At 43.1% G+C, this 22,024-nt stretch overlaps 1 protein-coding gene across 2 annotated transcripts in view; it reads right to left on the bottom strand.

Moving 5' to 3' along the window:
- The window catches only part of LOC115178345 (cytosolic purine 5'-nucleotidase), a 28,910-nt gene that overhangs the window by 4,805 nt on the left and 2,081 nt on the right, over positions 1-22,024 (bottom strand). The window contains exons 2-16 of one of the 2 annotated variants that reach the window (XM_029739490.1): positions 20,893-21,025; positions 12,287-12,360; positions 7,639-7,756; positions 7,220-7,315; positions 6,973-7,064; positions 6,702-6,759; positions 5,899-5,992; positions 5,568-5,621; positions 5,290-5,373; positions 4,883-4,924; positions 4,643-4,750; positions 3,463-3,529; positions 2,992-3,162; positions 852-903; positions 401-461 (exon numbers count right to left, since the gene is read on the bottom strand). In XM_029739490.1, coding sequence (XP_029595350.1) covers positions 401-461; positions 852-903; positions 2,992-3,162; positions 3,463-3,529; positions 4,643-4,750; positions 4,883-4,924; positions 5,290-5,373; positions 5,568-5,621; positions 5,899-5,992; positions 6,702-6,759; positions 6,973-7,064; positions 7,220-7,315; positions 7,639-7,756; positions 12,287-12,360; positions 20,893-20,993 — 1,272 coding nt within the window. In that variant the 5' untranslated portion in view covers positions 20,994-21,025. Of the gene's footprint in view, positions 1-400; positions 462-851; positions 904-2,991; positions 3,163-3,462; positions 3,530-4,642; positions 4,751-4,882; positions 4,925-5,289; positions 5,374-5,567; positions 5,622-5,898; positions 5,993-6,701; positions 6,760-6,972; positions 7,065-7,219; positions 7,316-7,638; positions 7,757-12,286; positions 12,361-20,892; positions 21,026-22,024 lie in introns of those variants that run through there. The other variant, XM_029739491.1, reaches the window with a different exon arrangement.

Raw genomic sequence — 22,024 nt, 5'->3', positions numbered from 1 at the left:
GCTCTTGTGTTATGTGTACATTCTGACTACTTCCCGCTGACTACTTCCCGCTGACTACTTCCCGCTGACTACTTCCCGCTGACTACTTCCCGCTGACTACTTCCCGCTGACCTCTTGCCAGGTCCCCTTCTAAAAAGAGGTTTCTAATACAAAACACCAAATTCCGAGGAGGACATTGGAAATTCAGCGACTTGTGTTCCGGTATATCCAAGCCTTCGATGGGACGGGTGGAGGATCATAGCATATTTTCAGGAGTTTACTTAGGGGTTGTTAGACCATATAAGTCCACAGTTGGGAATGATTTGGTTTAAAGAAAACTGAAACCTGTCACTATTCAGGGACGTGGACATTTTGAATAATGTTTCTGTAGCTGCAATGGAAACGTGTGTAGAATCAGTACCTTGACCCTTCTCTGGAGAGCACTGATGTCAGGTCTCTCATTACTACTGCTGTCCAGATGCCTGGAGAGATAGAGAGATCATGGGTTAGATAGAGGGCAAAGAGGTAGAGAAGAAGGGGATTGGAAGTGAGAGAGTGTGAGAGAGCGAAGACAGTGCTAGTCACTATTATAAAGAGCAAGGAAGGGGACAGGCCTACATACATAGATAGACTTCAGACTGTTTCTAAATGGTCTGACTGTGAAGCCAGTTATCATCAGACCGATGGGGCAAACCCTGCAGACTTTGGCCCAAGGGCGACAAACACACAAACCCACACACACACGCACGCACTCAAACAGTCGTTCACTCACGCACACACACACACACACACACACACACACGCCAGGTGCAGAGGCAGCCTAGAGAGCGAGCAGAGGGGCGTTGTACGGGAGTAGACGGTGCAGTACTCACTTGTAGAGCTCTGCCAAGAAAATGTCCAGGCCCTGCAATTCTTCGAATAACGCTGTAAGACAGAAGAGGAAAAGGAGGCCAGGGTAAGTCTCAGTCACAACATATTTCCCTTTCCCTCCTCCTCCCTTAAATCAGCGGTGGAGAAAGTACAGATACCACAAAAAAAACGACGTAAGTAGTACTTTAAAGTATTTTTACTTAAGTACTTTACACCACTGCCCTTAAATTACAGGTGTTGGCTCACTCTTGTTCCATCTGTCGCTTTCTCACTCCCCCTCTTTATCTTCCCCTCTCATTCACCCTCTCCCTGGCACACTATCACTCACAGGCCGTTGAGAGGTTTACGAGGGCATTTTACAGCTACAATGACACGTCACAGTTATATTTGTGTGTGTGCCTGTGCATAAATGTGTGTGTGCGCACAAGTGTGTCACTGCTATAATATACACCCCTTGACTAATTAATACCCCTGGACTTTTTCCACATTTTATTGTGTTACAGCGTGATTTTAAAATTGATTAAATTGAGATTTTGTGTCACTGGCCTACACATCATTTCCCATAATGTCAAAGTGGAATTATGTTACGACATTTTTACTAATTAATTAAAAATGAAAAGCTGAATTGTCTTGAGTCGATAAGTACTCCACCACTTTCTTATGGAAAGCCTAAATATGTTAGGTCCCTCAATCGGCAGTGAATTTCAAACACAGATTCAACCACAAACACCAGGGATGTTTTCCAATGCCTCTCAAAGAATGGAACCTATTGGTATAGGGCTAAAAATGAAAAAGCAGACATTTAAATACCCATTTGAGCATGGTGAAACTTAATTACACGTTGGATGGTGTATCAGTACACCCAGTCACTACAAAGATGCAGTCGTCCTTCCTAACTCAGTTGCCAGCGAGGAAGGAAACCGCTCAGGGATTTCACCATGAGGCCAACATGACTTTAAAACAGTTACAGAGTTGAATGGTCGTGATAGAAGAAAACTGAGGATGAATCAACAGCTTTGTAGTTACTCCACATTACTAAAAAATGACAGAGTGAAAAGGAAGCCTGTACAGAAAAAAAAAATATTGAAAAATATGCATCTTGCTTAGAATAAGGCACAAAACTAAAACTGCAAGAAACGTGGCAAAGAAATAAACTTTATGTCCTGAATACAAAGTGTTACATTTGGGGCAAATCCAACACAACACGTCACTGAGGACCAGTCTTCATATTTTCAAGCATGGTGGTGGCTGCATCCTGTTATGGGTATGCTTGTCATCAGCAAGGACTAGGGAGTTGTTTTAGCATAAGAATAAATAGAGCTAAGCAGGGAAAATCCTAGAGGAGAACCGGGTTCAGTCTGCGTTCCAACAGACACTGGGAGACAAATTCACCTTTCAACAGGACAATAACCTAAAACACAAGGCCAAATATACACTGGAGTTGCTTACCAAGATGACATTGAGTGGCCAAGTTACAGTTTTGACTTCAACAAGACTTGAAAATGGTTGTCTAGCAATGATCAACAACCAATTTAACAGAGCTTGAAGAATTTTAAAAAGAATGTGAAAATATTGTACAACCCAGGTGTGCAAAGCTCTTCGAAACTTACCCAGAAAGACTCACAGCTGTAATCGCTGCCTAAGATGATTCTAACTTATGTAAATTAGATATTTCAGTATTTCATTTTCAATAAAACACAAAATGTTTTCACTTTGTCATTATGGGGTATTGTGTGTAGATGGGTGAGAAAGAAAAAAATATTGAATCCATGTTGAATTCAGGCTGTAACACAACAACATGTGGTATAAGTCAAGGGCTACGAATACCTTCTGAACGCACCGTACGCCATTTAGCAGACGCTTTTATCCAAAGTGACTTACAGTCATGCATGCATACATTTTACGTACGGGTGGTCCCGGGAACCGAACCCATAATTTTGGCGTTGCAAGCACCATGCTCTACCAACTGAGCTACAGAGGACCAGTGCTCTCCAGTGTGCCTATCTGCCTTTTTATGTACGAGTATCTGTGTGTCTGCACACGTCTGTCTGGCTGCTTGCATGGGAATGACCACCCGTCCTTTTGTGTGTGTGACTGTGTGTGTGTGTGTGTGTCAGAGAGACCGAGTGCTTTGTGACTCACAGCTCTTGTCAGTCCAGACATGCAACTCCTGGGCCAGCTCGGGGATGATGAGGAAGGTCCTCCAGCCTTGGCGTTTCTTGGACTTGAGGATGTCCCCGAAGATGTGGTCTCCGATGTAGACGATGTCCTTCCCCTTGGCCCCCAGCAGGTCACACACAATGTCAGAAGAACCTGGGCGAGAGAGGGACATATTGAAATGTAGATGTTACTGAACATTGTTGTTTTATTAAAGATTTGGACCACATTGTTTTTAGATTTATACCATTGTTTTGTTTTTAGGGATAGCAGACCTCCCTGGAGAACAGTGAAAGTTGTTGAGAGGACTATGCTGGCTAAATAAAAGGTTAACTGACATCCATCTTGTTCAGAAGTACTCTGCTAGTTAGATGATTTGTGAAGTTTGCAGTGCTGTCTGGCTGTCTGGCGGTTTGTGTTGTGAGTCAGTGAATTTCCCCAGGTACTGTATCTTACCTCCAGAGTAGACGATGCCATGGTGCAGGGGTCCTGTGTAGGTCCCGATCTTCAGCCGCCCTGTCGTCTAACACCAGAGAACACATAGAGGTGAAGCTACTGTTCTAACACCAGAGAACACATAGAACAGTAGCTTCACCACAAAACAATGTCAAGTATTTGTATTTATTATGGATCCCCATTAGTTCCTGCCAAAGCAGCAGCTACTCTTCCTGGGGTCCAGCAAAAAGAAGGCAGTTTATACAATTTTAAAAACATTACATTCACAGATTTCACAACACACTGTGTGCCCTCAGGCCCCTACTCCACCACTACCACATATCTACAGTACTAAATCCATGTGTACGTATGTGTGTGTATAGTGCGCATGTTATCAAGTGTGTGTATGCATGTGTCTGTGCCTATGTTTGTGTTGCTTCACAGTCCCCGCTGTTCCATAACGTGTATTTATCCGTTTGAAAATGTATTTATTTGTATCTAATTTTACCGCTTGCATCAGTTACTTGATGTGGAATAGAGTTCCATGTAGTCATGGCTCTATGCAGTACTGTGCGCCTCCCATAGTCTGTTCTGGACTGTGAAGAGACCTCTGGTGTCATGTCTTGTGGGGTATGCATGGGTGTCCGAGCTGTGTGCCAAAGTACAAGTAGTGATGAAGTCAATCTCTCCTCCACTTTCAGCCAGGAGAGATTGACATGCGTATTATTAACGTTAGCTCTCTGTGTACATCCAAGGGCCAGCCGTGCTGCCCTGTTCTGAGTCAATTGCAATTTTCCTAAGTCCCTTTATGTGGCACCTGACCAGAAGACTGAACAGTAGTCCAGGTGCGACAAAACTAGGGGTTGTAGGACCTGCCTTGTTGATAGTGCTGTTAAGAAGGCAGAGCATCGCTTTATTATGGACAGACTTCTCATCTTAGCTACTGTTGAATCAATATGTTTTGACCATGACAGTTTACAATCCAGGGTTACTCCAAGCAGTTTAGTCACCTCAACTTGCTCAAATTATAATTCTTTAGGAAGTTGTACTTCACATTGTGTGACCAATTAGCTATCAGGCTACCACACTATCAGGCTACCACACTATCAGGCTACCACACTCAAAAGTCTTGGCACGGTGTTCTGACAGAACCCGTTCTCCATCTACGTGAGTGTAGAGGTATGATGGTGTAATTACTCACTGTGTCGACTTGTCTGAGCACCGTTCCCTCTCCAAAGAACAGAGGCTTCCTGGCGTCCACCAGAATCAGGTCAAAGTAGGACTGCCACGGCCGGTGGGACGTGCCGTGCTGCAACAACCACACAGACAGATTCTGGTCAACGCGTGCCGACTATAGTTAACTACATGCGTCTACATAAGTTAACAAGATTTCATGTCTGAGGGAGAATGCCGTGTGTGAATGTTGATATGATTCTCTTACCTTTGGGCCGTGGGGGAAGTCAAACAGGTATGTCATGATCTTCTGTGAGAAAATGAAACATAATGAGTCTGTTAGTCATCTCGTTAAAATGTATTTGTGACTGGGACAGATACCGCAGCTACACACCCCAGTTCAGTACGCAAACACGTCACCCCGGTTTCATATGCAAACGTGACAGTTTGCCAGGACATGTTTTGTGAAGCTGTGTGTACGTTTGCTTTGCATATGAAACGTTGTTTTGCATGGACGTTTAACAAGGCAGGACTTACCTATTGTTTTGGACTCTGAAGGATGTCTGTTACTGTGTACTGTGCATGTGAAGCGTCCATTCCCCTGTGTGTGTGTGTGTGTGTGTGTGTGTAAACAGTGGACCAGGGCACTTAGCTTGGTCAGTACTGTGTACTCACGTGTGTGTATTTGTAGTCACTGTTGGTGGCCAGGAACACCTTGGCTACTTCATTCATTCTACTCAGCAGGAGAGGCAGCTTTGCCTTCATGAGAGAGAGAACACTAAATATTACAAAGCCATTATCATATACAGTGTGTTCGTACAGGCAGACAGAGACGTAAAGTAAATGTTAACTACTCATCAGGTTTTGGAGTCGTCGTGTCAGTGTTTTCCCATAGAAATACGACACAAGTCGAGCGGTAAAGGGGCTGATAAAATGTTCATGTGTGTACTTACGTCTCTCACTACGTACTTTTCAAGGTTCTCTACTGTCTTTTCCTTCAGGGTGCCCTGGAAGACAGGACTTCAGGTAAATAGGTTGAAATACATAGAAAAATAACAAGCATGCATCTATATATCATACAAAATGTCTTCTTTATGATGACACTCACTGTAAACCATGTGAATCATTTTCAGGGTACATACCATTAGCACTACGATAAACCGTAAATGATTGCTTCAAGATAAAGATAATCATTGGACGCTTAGCCCCATATAATACCTTGAAATGGAAGTGAATTAAAGTGAACAAATGATTGCATTGTGATAGACTTCCTTGTCACGCTACCTTGAAGTGGACCCAGTCGACGGCGTCGCGGATGTCTTGGAACATGCTCTTGAAGGACATGAAGAGGTCGCCATCTTTAAAGCCAGTCTCACAGCTGAGGTAAGGGGGGAGGAGAGGGACACACAGAGCCAGTGGACAGGCCAAGGCCAGACAGAGAGCTTTGCTTTTAAATGCTAGTAGCCATTTTCACTACATTTTTTGTTTTGTTTTTGTTTTGCTTTTAAATGGGATAGTCTTCCCTTGTTTGAGGTGGTTTCCAGCCAAACAGGAAAGCAATCTCCCCCTAAAAGACCAACAACTCGTTTCAGAGGAGAAGACATGCAGCCATTCCATTGCAGATCACACATCATCACACAAAGAATTCATTAAAACTATCGCTAACAAATGATTGTATAATTATATCGAGACGATAGACATGATATTACATCACGCTAGATGATTAGTCATTACAGATTAATTTAAATAATAAAAGTAATGAAATCTGAAAATATGGAATTAAGTTACTGCATGCATTCGTGGAATGATTAGTATCGAAGACCAATAATCATTCAGATAGCTGAGTAATCCTAATAAAGTATCTTGTTTATGACACAATAAAAGGGTGGTCCTATTACTCAACCACAGGCTTAACAGGATTAGGGCTAAAGTATTTCCTTATTGGAGGATTTTTATTGGAGATATGGACCTACCCTGTTGTCATGTTGTCTAATTGGCTTATCAATGCTGCCATGTCATATCCAGGAATTACTTGTATATAACACACAAGAAAAATAAGGTGGGTAGTGTGACTAGGGATTCCTTACCTTGCATATCTGTCACAGTTTGAGAAGAAGTCCACAAGGCAGGCAAAGAGGTAGGTCTCTGGAGAGAGAGGGAAACTGTACTGTAAAATCAATCGAGTGTCAATAAAGTTGAGTTGAACTCCATGACCTTGCCCCAAACTGTGCTCAGACAAAACGGAGGGCATGTCTGGACTTGTCCCTCTTATGAATGACAGTTGAATCTAGATGGAGATAAACACATTTTTAAATAATTGAATGGCTCTGGCATGGACAGAATCTCTCCTCCTTCTACCTGGCAAGTTGAAGAGAGTGTTGAGGATATAGAAACGTTCAGTATCGTCACGCTGGATGAACTTGTTCGGGTATAGCTCCCGTATTTCAGGTCTGGGGGAGAGAAGAGAAAGAGAAAATGCAACGTCAGGAGAATTTCCTGGCAGGTAGACCGGGATCTAACCTTCAAACCACTCAATGATCTGGGGAGAGGGGACGTAGGGAGGACGTTGCGAGAAGGTTAGGAGAGCGTTGGGTTCACCATTTACCCTCGTAGGAAATTGAAGCCGTGGACACAGACCAGGATGTTGCCGTACGCGTCCACCTTCAACAGGTTCCCATACATGGTGTCAAACACCAGTCCTCTGAAGAAACACAGAGAAACAACATCATTCAGTCAGTTCGAATACGTCTAGAAATGGTTTATACATGATCTTTAAAAGCCCATCAGAAAATCTACCTTGCTACAACGAGGACCAAATTAGAAACCCACGTATCCAGGTACAAAAATAGCATTAAAACGTCCTCACCATGGCAACCATGATGTGATAGGTAATAGGTACCTGGTAATAAAGTATAGCTGGTGCCCCGTTGACATCAAAGCGTTTTCCAGTCAAAAAATAAATATAGCAGTATAACGCCATCACCATGGCAACAACATTAACGGTATGATGTGACTGGTGGTCACCTGGTGGGGAAGGCGGGGTCGTAGACGAAGCTGAGCAGCTCCTGGGGGTAACCGATGTGGACCAGGCGCTCCACGGTCAGCTCAAAGCCCAGAGACTCGTACTCTGGAGACTTGTACACTGGAGAATAGAAACACAGACAGACAGACGTTAGCATTTAACACAAGCCGGTGTAGACTACATAGTCACACAGCAGCACTCCACGAAGCCTATACAGTGACGTAATTACACTGACCCCATACATTTAGGAAAAGGACGTAGGAGGAAGTCAAGTCTAATTGCCTGTTGGCGAACGGACTACTCTGTAACTAGCAGCCTCCAATTTATCCAGAACCAGCCAATGTGGACCCATTCACCTCGACTAGATAACAGCACGTAAGCCATGGCAACATGACGGTGATGCAACGTGAAACAGGTCTTTTAAAAATAACTAACCGTCAGGGTACCCGAGATACTGTTGGTAATAACATAGCCTAGCCCCTCTCCCCCTAAAGTGCATCCGGGCACACACACCGAGCACAGGGGCCTGAATATCCTAGGATCTAATCCGTGGAGAAACAGGACCCATAGCTCAGCTCTGGACTCTGATACTAATGAGGCCCGTGGAGACGATGACATTCAGACACCAAACAACCAGACATCTCCAGGGCCCTGTTCATTAGGGCACGTGACAGAAAACAGTTTACAAGGTTTTGCAACAGAAAATGATAAGCCTTTCTTATTGGGCAGGTCCATTTAGTCCCTCCCTGTTTCAGTCTGTTTTCTGCCGTTTGGTGCCCAATGAACACACCCCCAGGCCTGGCGAGCCAAGCCATGGATGAAGGGGAAAAGTAGAGAGGGATACAATGTCCAGGCCTGGGCCAGAGGGGCCTATCAGCCGATTAGAATGCTAACTGACATTGGAAGAAGGTTCTGTCAGATGGTATTAATATAAAGGGTGTTTTTCCACATTAGGTCCAGTCAGGCTGCAGGAGGGGAGGACTTGGCTGATGCTTAAGAGGGAGCAGGAAGGACGATGTGGGGATAGGCTAGCTAGCGCTGAGACCCCAAACGTGGAAGGAATAGGCCTGGGTAAATAGGTGTCTTACTGAGTTAGCACCTGCACACAGACAGAGACAGAGGAGTGTGAATACCCATCTTGGTGTAATGTGTGTGTGCGTGCACATTTACCCATTTGTGTGTTTGCTTCTTAGCCCAATTGTGTGTTCTCTCTCTTTCTGGTGAGTTCAAATCCCCTGTGGTGTTCCAGTGTCCCTGGCTAGCTGGCTAGTGAAGCAGAGGAGTGGTGGGCATCATGCCCAGTGCTGCAGCCTCGAAGGGTCGCACAGTCCTGGGCCAGACTCCTCCATACAAATAGCCCCTCCCACCTTTCCTCTCCTCCGTCCTCATCCCTGCCTCCATTTCCCTAAGCTCTGTGGCTGTTACAAAGAAACCTATTTTAAGAGTATTTTCCCCTCCGTCACCTTCCCGATCAGCTCTCTCTTTGGTTACCCGGCGATGAGCAGAGTTCTCTCTCTGCACTGTCCACTGCTGTGACCTTCAGACAGCTTTAGCTTAAACACACACAGGCGTGGAAACACAGCCTATTTATGTCTGTATATATAACACAGTCTAGTCCAAGGATAGGCAACTTTGATGGGAGTGGGGGGGGGTCACAAAAAAACGGAACTCATGAGAGGTTGCAGTGGGTCTGCATACCCACACCCCCACCTTGCGAGCAAAACATTTCAGCGACCCCCCCTCATGACAGCTAAAAAAAAAAGTATGTTTTAAAAAAAGGCCCTTTCCTGCAGTTCTACACATTTTGCCATGGGGTGAACAGTAAAGTTTGCAGTTTTTAATATGATAACTGGCCCCACCCCGGTCGGTAATTTGGCCATGGTTACTACAAGTTTAAATAGGTGGACGTTAGACTCATTTACCAATCTAAAAAAAAAATCCCTGACTTTTCAAAATTGCACCTTGTGTGTTCTATTATTCTAACTCTCAACAGTATGTTGAGAGTTGGGGGCTGAAATGGTTCGGTGGCCCATCCCTGGTCTAGTCCATTAGATTTACTGGTCTGTGACCATGTTAAAGTTGAAATAGTTGATTTGTTTACTCATAGGTGAGGGGTATACCTTACATTTGGGATGAAAGTGACACTGGAAAGTAGTAAATTATAGCCTGGTAACACAAACTAAGCTTGGGGATCCTTTAAATCCTCCTCTCCTGATGCAGTCGTTGACAGATAATTATACTCCCCTTAAGCTGTGTGTGTGTGTGTGTGTGTGTGAGAGAGAGTGAGTGACCAGGCTAGAATTTACAGCCCTTCAAATGTAAGCTATACCCCTCACCTAAGGGTAAACAACTTTACCCTTTAACTAAAACATGGTCGTAGACCTGTAAACCTATTGGACGAGACTGTGCTATATACAGATACATAAACAGCCTTCATCCCAAATAGCACCCTATTCCCAATATAGTGCACTAATTTTGGCCAGAGCCCTATGGCAGGTCAAAAGAAGTGTACTGTATCGGCAATAGGGTGCCATATGGATCGTAGCCATAGCTTATGACATATGAAGTGTCTTCTGTACAACTTCCTGGTAGCTAATTATAGGCCTAAGTAATTATCTAGCTGTATCGGAGGTGGGTCCAGACATCACTGTCACTCAGACAGCGGTATCTTTATTAGACAGCAACACCTTGTCAAAATAACATAAATGAACATGAGTATTGTTCGTAGCTTGGGCTCTGCAAAAAGGCTAAGAGTTAGCATAGCATAGTCTAGCTTATTCCAAAACGAATGGCTTTCAGGCTAATCACCATGCTACAGTAGAAGAGTGAAAAATAATCCCGTGCCCCATAGAACTAACAGGTCGACAGTGTGGCTCCAGTGTCATTTGAGCTTCTCAGAACAGTGGAGTCTCTCACTGGGTTGTTTTCAGAACAGCGTGTGTGTCATTTGAACTACAGTACAGTGAAGCCTCTCTATGTTGTGTTTCCAGAACAGCGAGTCGTCGAGGACAGATGTGTCAGCCAGCGTTGCCGGGGGTATCTTGTTACCACGGTAATTTGCTAGAGGCAGTGGGCAGGGACAGTGTTAGGCCACACAGAGCTGTCATCAGTGGATGATTTCACGACCTTTGATATAAACCACAGTTAATGACGGATGACCTATCATAGAAGGGCATGGTTCAACTAATGCCCTTTTCTTTTGTCAGGCACCGTGATCTTGATATGGAAATACTTTATCGCATTGACATGGATAGACTGGAGGACATTTGATCTCCTCTGTGTGACACAAAGCTATTGGCAGAAGGCCTATCCTAGAGGAACATGGTTCAACATTTGCCAGATATCATGATCCTAATATGAACGTATAGGACCACTGTCTGGTTATGGTCTATTTACGGTCAGAGGATTTGTTGTACATTTAACCATGTTGTATGAGAACAATTGTGGACAACTCCTAACGGCCCTCTTTTTAGATCCTCACTAGAAAGAGAAACCAATGTACAGCCTATCTGCTGCCGTGAGAAGTCGTCCCAGTGAGGGGTCTGACTCCTGAGGCGTCAAGTCCTATCAACATTGGTCAAGACGCTATCTAGCTAGCTAAACGTGCTTCAGTGACTCAGCTAAGTGGAGGGTTGGTAATTCATCTATAAATACAGTGTGTGTGTGTGTGTGAGAGACTTTGAGGAGGGGGTCATCCCTAGGGAAAGGGGATCGCTTGTACCCGCAAACACACGGCCCATATCCCATTTCCATCATCTGAGGGCAGATTTTACGGACGCTCAACTGTTGACATGTAGCCTCTTTATATGGGACGGTCCATAACCAAGTGATGATGTTTACAAGATGCCAGGGCTATCGTATCGCTTCACTCAACGCTCGAGTTGCGACCGCAGGAACGGGCTGTGGCCTACCTGGCCAGAGCGCGACACAGCGACACCTCAGCCTCCTGCCGGTCACTGGGGAGAACCTCATCTAGGGTTCTGGTGCGCCTTGCGGTTACAAATCGGGCACGGACTCACGTCAACGCCATCATTTAGACATTGTGTCAAGAGATGTCCCCTAATTGGCTTTAGCCTTCATGTGGTTGACGGTCAGGTCAATGGATTACAGACAACCTATTGTCACTTAGAAAACTATTTAAAAAAATGACTGCTACTTCTTTTACTATTGCTTAGTCAAATACAGAGAAACTGTACTAGTGTTAATATATAGAAAGTGAGGAGAGTCTTAGCCAATCACTTGAGGTCAAAGAGTTTTGTTGTTTGCAAATTCCAATGACAGAAGAGGCTAAAAACAATACATCTAAACTAACATCTAAATCGGATTACAGATTCAGTTCACGCGTTTTCCTCCGTTACAGTATCCTTCTGAAGAACTCATCACCTTTTTCCATCACCGCTGTACCCCAAGACACCTACACCTCCCCTGTCCTTCTACCCACCACCCCTAGTCCCCCTAGGCCCCAGTGAGTCTGGTCTGGGCTTATCGAATGACATGTGAGCCCCTGTTCTGACCCAGTGTACTTTGTCAACAAACACTGAAGGAGAAATCAATATGGCCGACGACTAGTTGCTATGCCAACCAAACTAGAGTTGAGCCTACACTGTACAGAAGTGTTGACGGCCAGGGCAGCGACTGTAGTGCACTTACCGGCTAGAGTGTAATCCATATCGAAGCCAAAGCATTTAATCTTCTCCATGGCCAAGCTTCTGTTTACAAAAACTCTAAAAAGGGAGGAAACCGAGAAGGATAGAATCAGAAGAGTGATTTTGAGAGACATACAAGAGAGTACTGTCTGTGTGCAAGGAGAACATTAGGATAAATTGCCTCTCACAGAAGAAGAATGAGCAGAGGTATTTTTGGGATTAAATCATATGTTAGCCATCTAGTGATGGCTAACGTGGTTCTCATTTTGAAATATAGCCTAACAAACATCTACAATTGATATGCATGGCCTCAAAACAGATATTAGAAACAATCTGGCACAGATAATGAAGTCAGTAAGCTCCTATTTTCTCTAGTCTTACAAGGCGCGTTCCTACATGTCTTAAAAACATAGGAATTTGAGTGTTAGACAGCTAGACTCGGTGTCTGAGCTTTTTAATCTTTTAAAATGCATTATTAGCCCTTAGACAGTGCATTGCTTCCTACAGGGTAGGTTCACAAGTGCACACTATAGCAAAACATTTTGCAATGGACAACAAAATGAGCGTTTATTGGACAAGTTCCATCCCTATTTCAGTCTGTTTGGTACCTAATGAACATGACTCTCCATTCTGCATAGACAGCATGTTTACGGTGGCAGCTCGACTAGCTCAGCTGTTCCCGGTGTTAAATCTCCGGAGTGGTCGGCATTGTTGCCATATCCTGCCTGACACTTTCTGATCCAGCCAGCTCCAGTGGCAGGCCAGGCCAGGCAGCTCCAGTGGCAGGCCAGGCCAGGCAGCTCCAGTGGCAGGCCAGGCCAGGCAGCTCCAGTGGCAGGCCAGGCCAGGCAGCTCCAGTGGCAGGCCAGGCCAGGCAGCTCCAGTGGCAGGCCAGGCAGCTCCAGTGGCAGGCCAGGCAGCTCCAGTCATCTCTGTTCCTCTGGTTCTAGGCTTTACTGTGTTAGCTCAGCGTAGCCTGCTACCTACAGCTTTTGAACAAACTACCACAAAACAACTTATACTGCAAAGTAACTTGTATAAAAAAAGATTAGGCTACACATGGAATTGCGCCATTTTTTCATAAATATGTTGGTATTCAAAAAAGGTCTCCTGATGTTTTCACACACAAATCAATGTAAATAATCTAGGCATTTTTTTATATTTCATACAACTAGTAAATCCAGTTCAACAACTACATATCTGTTACTAATGAGATTGGAATGCCTGTCAACATGTTTTCACAAACCGGTTTTCCTTTGCTCCGAAACAATCAATCAACATCTATGACACAATCCTCATTTCCACACTACCCTAACACTACCCTTTTCCTATTCAGGGAAATAGAAGGTCCTGGACGATACCAGTATCGCGATACTCGTTAGTAAATGGCAAAAAAAAAACGGATTTAACGGCTTTACGAAAAAAGTCCTAATGTTGGAAACAGACATCATTATGTTGTCATCGAGTCACATGTATATATTTTCCAAGCTATAGAACACAATATTTTAAATACAGCAGGTTTTTAAAGGAGCAAAGAATTGTCTGCTTTGTGTTTCCATTTTTACCATGGAAAACATATTCACTATGATCGAATACTCATACAACCACACTAATGTACTATTTGTGACTTAAATTGAGTATGTAGTATGCTTATTGGTCATAGTATGGAAATAGTTAGTATGCCAAAGTTCCGGATGTCATACTAAATTCGCCAAAATACGAAGTATACAAGCAGTGGACACGATTTCCGTGTTTTTAGGGCCCATAATGCAAAATGGGCGTGGCTTCACAACGTTTTCAGATTTGAAGAAAATGGCGGAAAATATGCAGCTAAAGTCCAACGAGAAAGGATACAAATTCATTGCTTTAACTAATTAAGACAAATGTTAAGAAAATGTTCAGCAATGTAATAAAGTAATGACTTTTCAAATAAGTTACATTACACGTTACGTTGGTTGACAATTTATTAGCTAACCTTACGAACCGCATAGCATATCATTACAGCAGTATGTCATTTATTTTATTTACCTTTATTTAACTAGGCAAGTCAGTTAAGAACAAATTCTTATTTTCAATGACGGCCTAGGAACGTGGGTTAACTGCCTTATTCAGGGGCAGAACGACAGATGTTTACCTTGTCAGCTCAGGGATTCGATCTTGCAACCTTTCAGTTACTAGTCCAACGCTCTAACTACTAGGTTCCCTGCCGCCCCGTGTATGTAAGCTAGCTACCGTCCTAAAGTTAGTCGGCTACTAACATATCGAACTTGCCAGGCAGTATATTAACTATATGCTATATAACTAACTACCCAACGTTTATTGACATGCTTATTCACGTCATTCTTAGCTACGTGGTTTAGTCATTGTGCATTCTCAATGGGCATCGCTAATTCTGTCTATCTACTCTGGTTTCAGAGCACTCGCGTCTGAGTGTGCCAGAGCGCAGAATAACTGATGAATTTATGAACGATCAATACCCATTGAATATGGCCGGTGTCAAACGTTGGCTAAAAAAAGCGTAATTAAAATGTTGCCAGCAGCACAGTTACAGTCACCAACGCTCTGGATAACCAGCTCTGCTAGAGCAAGTAAAATGGTCCGAGAGGTGTTCTCTCAATTGTGTCTGGAAGTAGCTAACAAGCTAGCCAACGTTAGCCAGTTAGCTTGGGTGCTTGACTGCTGTTGTCAGGTCAGAACGCTCAGATCAACCCTACTCCTCGACCAGAGAGTCCAGTGTGTGCGCTCTGAACGCTCCAAGAGCGAAACGCTCTGAATTTACAAACGCTCCAGATTGAAATTATGAACACACCCGAAATCGTAAAAGGTCTAGGTAGTCATTTGTTATGCTAACAAGCTAGCAAGAGGTTGCATAGCAACAACTTCCGGTAGACAGGCAAAGCACTAGTACACTCAACTGAAAGGATACAGTTCTTTTACAGTATACTAAAATGAACTAATAGTATATACACTCATTAAGTATGTAGTATGGGTATTTGAACACAGCTATTATGATACTGCTATCGTCACGGACCTAGGAAATAGACCATAATACATTCATAAATGATCCAATATTTTGTCATTACCTTGCTGCAGCTCCATACTGAACCAGCTTCCATTGCGAGTTAAGCCCGATGGCAGACACACGATGCATTCTGTGTCGTGACTAAAAGTGTACTAGCCTGAGCTCTGGCCTAGCCCGCTTACATAATGTTATTCCAACTCCAGCCCAGAAACAAAAGAGCCCACTCTCTTTGCTTCCTTGCCATTCAATTTCTGACTTGTTGCAAAAATTATTGTTGCCATTCTGCATCATTCTCTGTTATTGTTGTTGTTGTTGTTGTTTGTGCCCGTTTGTCACTAGTGTTGTTGGTTGGAGGGAGTTGTTGTTGTTTGCTCTAGCCCTCAAAGACATCCAGAACAATCCATCAGGTGAAAACAGCAACAAACTCAGTGCCTCCCAGGCCCTAAGCCACTGGAGCTAGGCTACTGTACAGTACTAAGGCTCAAGCCTGGATTCGCAAAGAATCGTAGTGTACTAGGATCAGTGCAGCCTTTTAGATGATAATGAATGTGATTGTATGGACCAGAGGGACCTGATCCTAGACCTGCGCTCCTTCTCTGAGACGGTTTGTGAATAGGGGCTATGCTTTCCATCTGGAATAAGGAGAATGTAACACCATTCACTGCTTTAACTCAGAAGAATTTCATCAGAAATAGCCAATTACCTGATGCTTACAATCCCTAATGTGGATGATACAATTACAATGTCAGTGCACTGGATGTGAGGTAGACCTGCTACTGACACTAAGCTGTAGCTTACCGCTGAGGTCTCTCTAGGCTAACTGATAACAATCGTCTGGAATGTGAGTAGGCCTAAGAAGGACCTACTGTATTCTCAGCATTGAGTACAAAGCGGGGTCTTGAAGTAATGGGTAGATTACTGGAGTTCTCCTTGTTACAGTCCCCCCTGTGAACAGGTTAAACGGTCAAACTGTAGGTGTACAGTTCAGGCTCTCCTTCTGCAAATAGACCAAGATGTTCTGGGGCTATTAGCACTGAGGTGAGTGGGAGTCATAAATGTTGCCCAAGTGTGCGAGTACTCTTCTCCCTACTATTGACAAAGAGTGACGGTGGGGGACAGCCCATTTTGGCCTGATGACTGGGCCTCAAATAGACAATGTGTGGTCCGGCCTCCCGTACTAGCCTACCATTACCTGATTGTCACCACTGTGGTCTGACTGAGGGACTCACTTTCAGGTGCAGGCGACGTAGAAATAGATTTACTAGAACGGGTAAAGCCCCTCAGAGCACAGTGATTCTATTTCTACGTAGTCTTAACAGTGAATCCCTAGCTTAGGCAGACCACAGCGTGTGACAATCAGGCAGACTTGTGTTCCACCAGTACCCTTATCTTATGGAAACAGTACATTGAAAGAGTATCTAAGTCTAACAGACCCTTCTCTGCGAGACTAACAAATGGTGCTCGCCTTACTGACTGAGTGGATTGTTTCATTGTATGGTTTCATCTGCCTTTCAGCAAAGATATTCTTTCTGTAACGGTTGCTGATGTTTTTGAATCTGCAAAGCTTGTTAAACTAAACCCGACATCTCAACAAAAAAGTGTTAATACATTTATGTACATCTTACAACCCCTCTCAAAACAACCAGGTAGTAACAGTTCAATTCTGTTGTTGCGAGGGGCTTCGCTTACAGACTTCCTGACAGATGCCAGAGTGCCAGTGAACGCAGATAGACCTAACAATGACAGAAAAGTGACAGCTTTAGTGCCGCTGTAATGTCCACAGGTTATGTAACCGTATGAAATAACTGCAATTAACCCGCACGCGCGCACACACACACACGTCTCTTTGGTGAAGTTAAACGTTGCACAAGCGGCTGTTTAACTCCCTCACGTGGAGCCGGCGTTCCTGCCCACTGCCATTGCCTACCATTAAGGCCAGCTAACCAGCATGCATGGCCAAAGGCTTCTTTCCTGTCATGAGATAAAATGCATTTAGGGCTCTTCTATTTTAGGGTCCCCATTTTCAATTACAAAAGTAAGTGACTGCCAAAACATTGTGACCTATTTTACGACTGGGCACCACTTTAGCCTATATTTAACGAATTAGAGAACTAGTTTATCGAGTTAGGACATAGAGAGGTTATTTGACCGCTGCGAGCAGCTAGTGTAGGACCACCCACACACACACACACACAGTCACACACACTAGAGCTGGGATGATAAACCGAAAATTATCGACAGACATTTTTCTGATGTCTTTCATTACAATAAGTAGCCTATAGTAGAGAAATGTCAAGTTTCAAATGAAATAAGTTTGCTAATATAATATGGATGTTTGTTAATGGGACAACTGATGGCTATAACCATCAAACTAGTACCAGTAGGTTAAAGGATCATTTTTAAAACCTGTGGTGCACATTAATGTTGTAAACTTATCGTTCTCTCCTAAATTCAGGCAATTTATCACAATATGGATTTTTTTTCCATTTCACCCTCCTCTAACTCACACACAAACATCACAAATAATATGTCAGTATTGAGAAAATACATGTTTCAGTTGAACAGGATGTTGGTATAACGGTCATGAAGTTCTGAGGAAGACGTTTCAGACAGGAAGTGTTAGATTAAATCCACAGAGACTTCAGAACTGAACAGGTGTAGAACAAACTAGTACACACTGACTCTGTAATATACTCTACATTGCTGACAGGTTGTCGGCAAGCTATTTGACCAAAGAATAACCTACATCTACACCGCATTCAAATCCACAGCAATTTACAAGACATACTGAGTGGTTATGAAGGTGTGAACAGAGAATTAGGCTAAGTGGAAATGTGTTTACCCCATGTTGAAAGACATTTACAAAGAGAGGGTTGGGTTAACACATTTACAACCAAGTAGTATCATAGCCTCCTGTCATATGTTGCTGCTGTAATTATCTGAAGTAGACTAATGACTCAAGAAAACAGTGACACACAATACCTGGCTACATACAGAACAGTAGCTTAATATAACGGAATCTTATTGTACATCATTTACATGTTAGTCATTTAGCAGACGATCTTATCCACAGCGACTTACAGGCGCGATTAGGGTTACGTGCCTTGCTCAAGGGCATAATCGACAGATTTTTCACCTAGTCGGCTTGGGGATTCGAACTGTCGGGTTCACCTAGGGGTCATGAAAAGGGTTGTACCAAAATGTTTGATGTATTAGAATAATTTATTATGCTTTATTCATAGAAGGGGAGGGGTAAGACCCCTCCCTCCTTACATTTATAGGGTCCTAGACTACAGATTAACTATATCTATATATATATATATATATATCTATATATATATATATATATATATATATATATATATATATATATATATATATATATATATATATATATATATATATATATCTATATCTATATATATATATATATATATATATACACACATCATGTAGTTTTAGAATTGTTCCACAGTTGTTTGCTCTTTCTTTCTAAAGAAGACCCAGGGGATTGTGGGAGATAAGAGACTACTCAAGACATCCCACAATAAATCAACTTTGGGGAGGGGACATTTATTGCCTAGCTTTTAGATAAACACTGAAACTCTATGTTTGTATAGCTATGGATGCAGGGTTTTGGTCTCAGGAGTAAAAAGGTAATGACGTAGTCAGTGACATCACTAAAGCGGGACTTCGGTTTAATAAAACAACTTCAGACCCTTTGTTTGATGCATAACTTACTCAGAAACATGCGTGCTATGTTCCTGATTGTCAACTTCTGTCTGCAATTGCATTAATAAAGAATTTTCAATGATTTAATTAAAGATAGTCATAATGCTAATTTCACCAATGAACCAATGATTGACAGGGAAGGACGTAAGGAACAAACCCTAACAGAACCAACAACCTATCGGTTCCTGGCCCACAGCTCTTAACCGCTAGGCTAGCTTCCCAGTGTCCATCCATCCATTCATACATACAGTACCAGTCAAAAGTTCAGACACACCTACTCATTCAAGGGTTTTTCCTTTATGTTTACTATTTTCTACATTGTAGAATAATAGTGAAGACATCAAAACTATGAAATAACACATGTGGAATCATGTAGTAACCAAATAAAGTGTTAAACAAATCAAAATATATTTTATATTTGAGAGTCTTCAAAGTAGCCACCCTTTGCCTTGATGACAGCTTTGCACACTCTTGGCATTCTCTCAACCAGCTTCATGAGGTAGTCACCTGGAATCCATTTCAATTAACAGGTGTGCCTTGTTAAAAGTTAATTTGTGGAATGTATTTACTTCTTAATGTGTTTGAGCCAATCAGTTGTGTTGTGACAAGGTAGGGGTGGTATACAGAAGATAGCCCTATTTGGTAAAAGACCAAGTCCATATTATGGCAAGAACAGCTCAAATAAGCAGTGAGAAACGACAATTCATCATTACTTTAAGAAATGAAGGTCAGTCAATGCGGAAAATTTCAAGAACTGAAAGTTTCGTCAAGAGCAGTCGCAAAAACCATCAAGCGCTATGATGAAACTGGCTCTCATGAGGACCACTACAGGAAAGGAAGACCCAGAGTTACCTCTGCTGCAGAGGATAAGTTCATTAGAGTTACCAGCCTCAGATTGCAGCACAAATAAATGCTTCACAGAGTTCAAGTAACAGACACATCTCAACATCAACTGTTCAGAGGAGACGGCGTGAATCAGGCCTTCATGGCCAAATTGCTGCAAAGAAACCACTACTAAAGGACACCAATAATAAGAAGAGACTTGCTTGGGCCAAGAAACACGAGCAATGGACATTAGACCGGTGGAAATCTGTCCTTTGGTCTGATGAGTCCAAATGAGAGATTTTTGGTTCCAACCGCCATGTCTTTGTGAGACGCAGAGTAAGTGAACGGATGATCTCTGGATGTGTGGTTCCCACTGTGAAGCATGGAGGAGGAGTGATGGTGTGGCGGTGCTTTGCTGGTGACACTATCAGTGATTTATTTAGAATTCAAGGCACACTTAACCAGCATGGCTACCACAGCATTCTGCAGCGATACGCCATCCCATCTGGTTTGTGCTTAATGGGTCTATAATTTGTTTTTCAACAGGACAATGACCCAACACACCTCCAGGCTGTGTAAGGGCAATTTGACAAAGAAGGAGAGTGATGGAGTGCTGCATCTGATGACCTGGCTTCCAAAATCACCTGACCTCAACCCAATTGAGATGGCTTAGGATGAGTTGGACCGCAGAGTAAAGGAAAAGCAGCAAACAAATGCTCAGCATATGTGGGAACTCCTTCAAGACTGTTGGAAAAGCATTCCAGGTGAAGCTGGTTGAGAGAATGCCAAGAGTGTTTAACACTTTTTTGGTTACTACATGATTCCATGTGTTATTTCATAGTTTTGATGTTTTCACTATTATTCAACAATGTAGAAAATAGTCTAAATAAATAAAAACCCTTGAATGAGTAGGTGTCCAAACTTTTGACTGGTACTGTACATACACACATACCTATGGGAACATGTCACCCCTGACAGTATCCATAACTGTGGTAACTAATATGTCACTGACAGTGCCCATCCATACATACCTATGGTAAGCCTCTCTGCGGTACTTCTTCATGGCCAGCCCGTCCATGTTAGCTGGAAGGTCTGCATAGTTCTGCAGTCTGTCGCTCCATGAAGTGGTCATATTTATATCTTTAAAATCCTCTGAAAGTCAATCTAGAGAAAATAAGAGAAATTCACTTTGACATGATTCTGCAGTTTCCTCTTCTTGCACTTTGAGCATATGCCTAACTGAACATTATATAGGCTTATCTATTTAGCGTCAAATATCTTTGAAATCTTCAAACAGGAGGAGTATGAACTCTCAAAGAGTTCACTACACTAGCTCTGTGGAACCTGTATGAACGAGCCACAGTTGCAAGCCTCTGCCTGAAATCCGGCTGCATTTAGACTAATTCTGAAGTTCTAAGGCGGGGAGAGACGCCGGGTGGGGAGAGCCGCCGGGCGGGGAGAGCCTAGTGCTCCAGTCACACCAGCTGTTTGTTTTGTCAATGACAGAACAAAAGAGCCACAATAATCTTATCAAATCCCTAAAATACACTAGGCCAAGTCTGTGTACCAAATGGCACCCTATTCCATATATAGTGTACAGGGTGCCACTTGGGACGCATCCCTGGTTTGAGTCACTCTTGACGACTAAAGAAATCGAACAGCGTGTGTTGTCAATGTTCACACTATGCAGGCCATTTATGTGCAAGACTCGGTAATGAGTTAGAAGAAGAGGGGATGAATGTAAGACTAATTACTGTCCTCATCCTGACTGTGGCTAATGAAAAAACAGTCGGCCACCGAGGTGGAAGAAAGTCACTCCTCCTGGGCTACTCAGTTTGAGAGACAAAGAGCTAGGGTAGATTAGATTAAACCCAGCACACGTGAGACGAAATTGGGTTGTACGGTAGGCGTAACACATTTATTTTTTTTATTATTTTTAATGATATAAACAGAAATGAAAAGAGCCTTCAGCGCCAGCATGCACATCTGTTCAATGTTTAGCAGCGTAAAATTCTCAGGGGAAAGATGTTTTTAGCCATCTCTCCAGAGAATGAGCAGGGTTTTTTTTTAACATTAACTGCCTTCGCTATCTCCCAGGAGACTAGGGAAGGGGGCAGGAGAAAAATCTGAGGTCAGCTTTTCTTTGTCACACAATTCGCAAAT

The sequence above is a fragment of the Salmo trutta genome, chromosome 38 (genome assembly GCF_901001165.1).
Source record: "Salmo trutta chromosome 38, fSalTru1.1, whole genome shotgun sequence".
Classification (NCBI taxonomy): domain Eukaryota; kingdom Metazoa; phylum Chordata; class Actinopteri; order Salmoniformes; family Salmonidae; genus Salmo; species Salmo trutta.
Note: the sequence above shows the minus strand (reverse complement) of the source record. Positions and strands in the feature narration are given on the sequence as shown.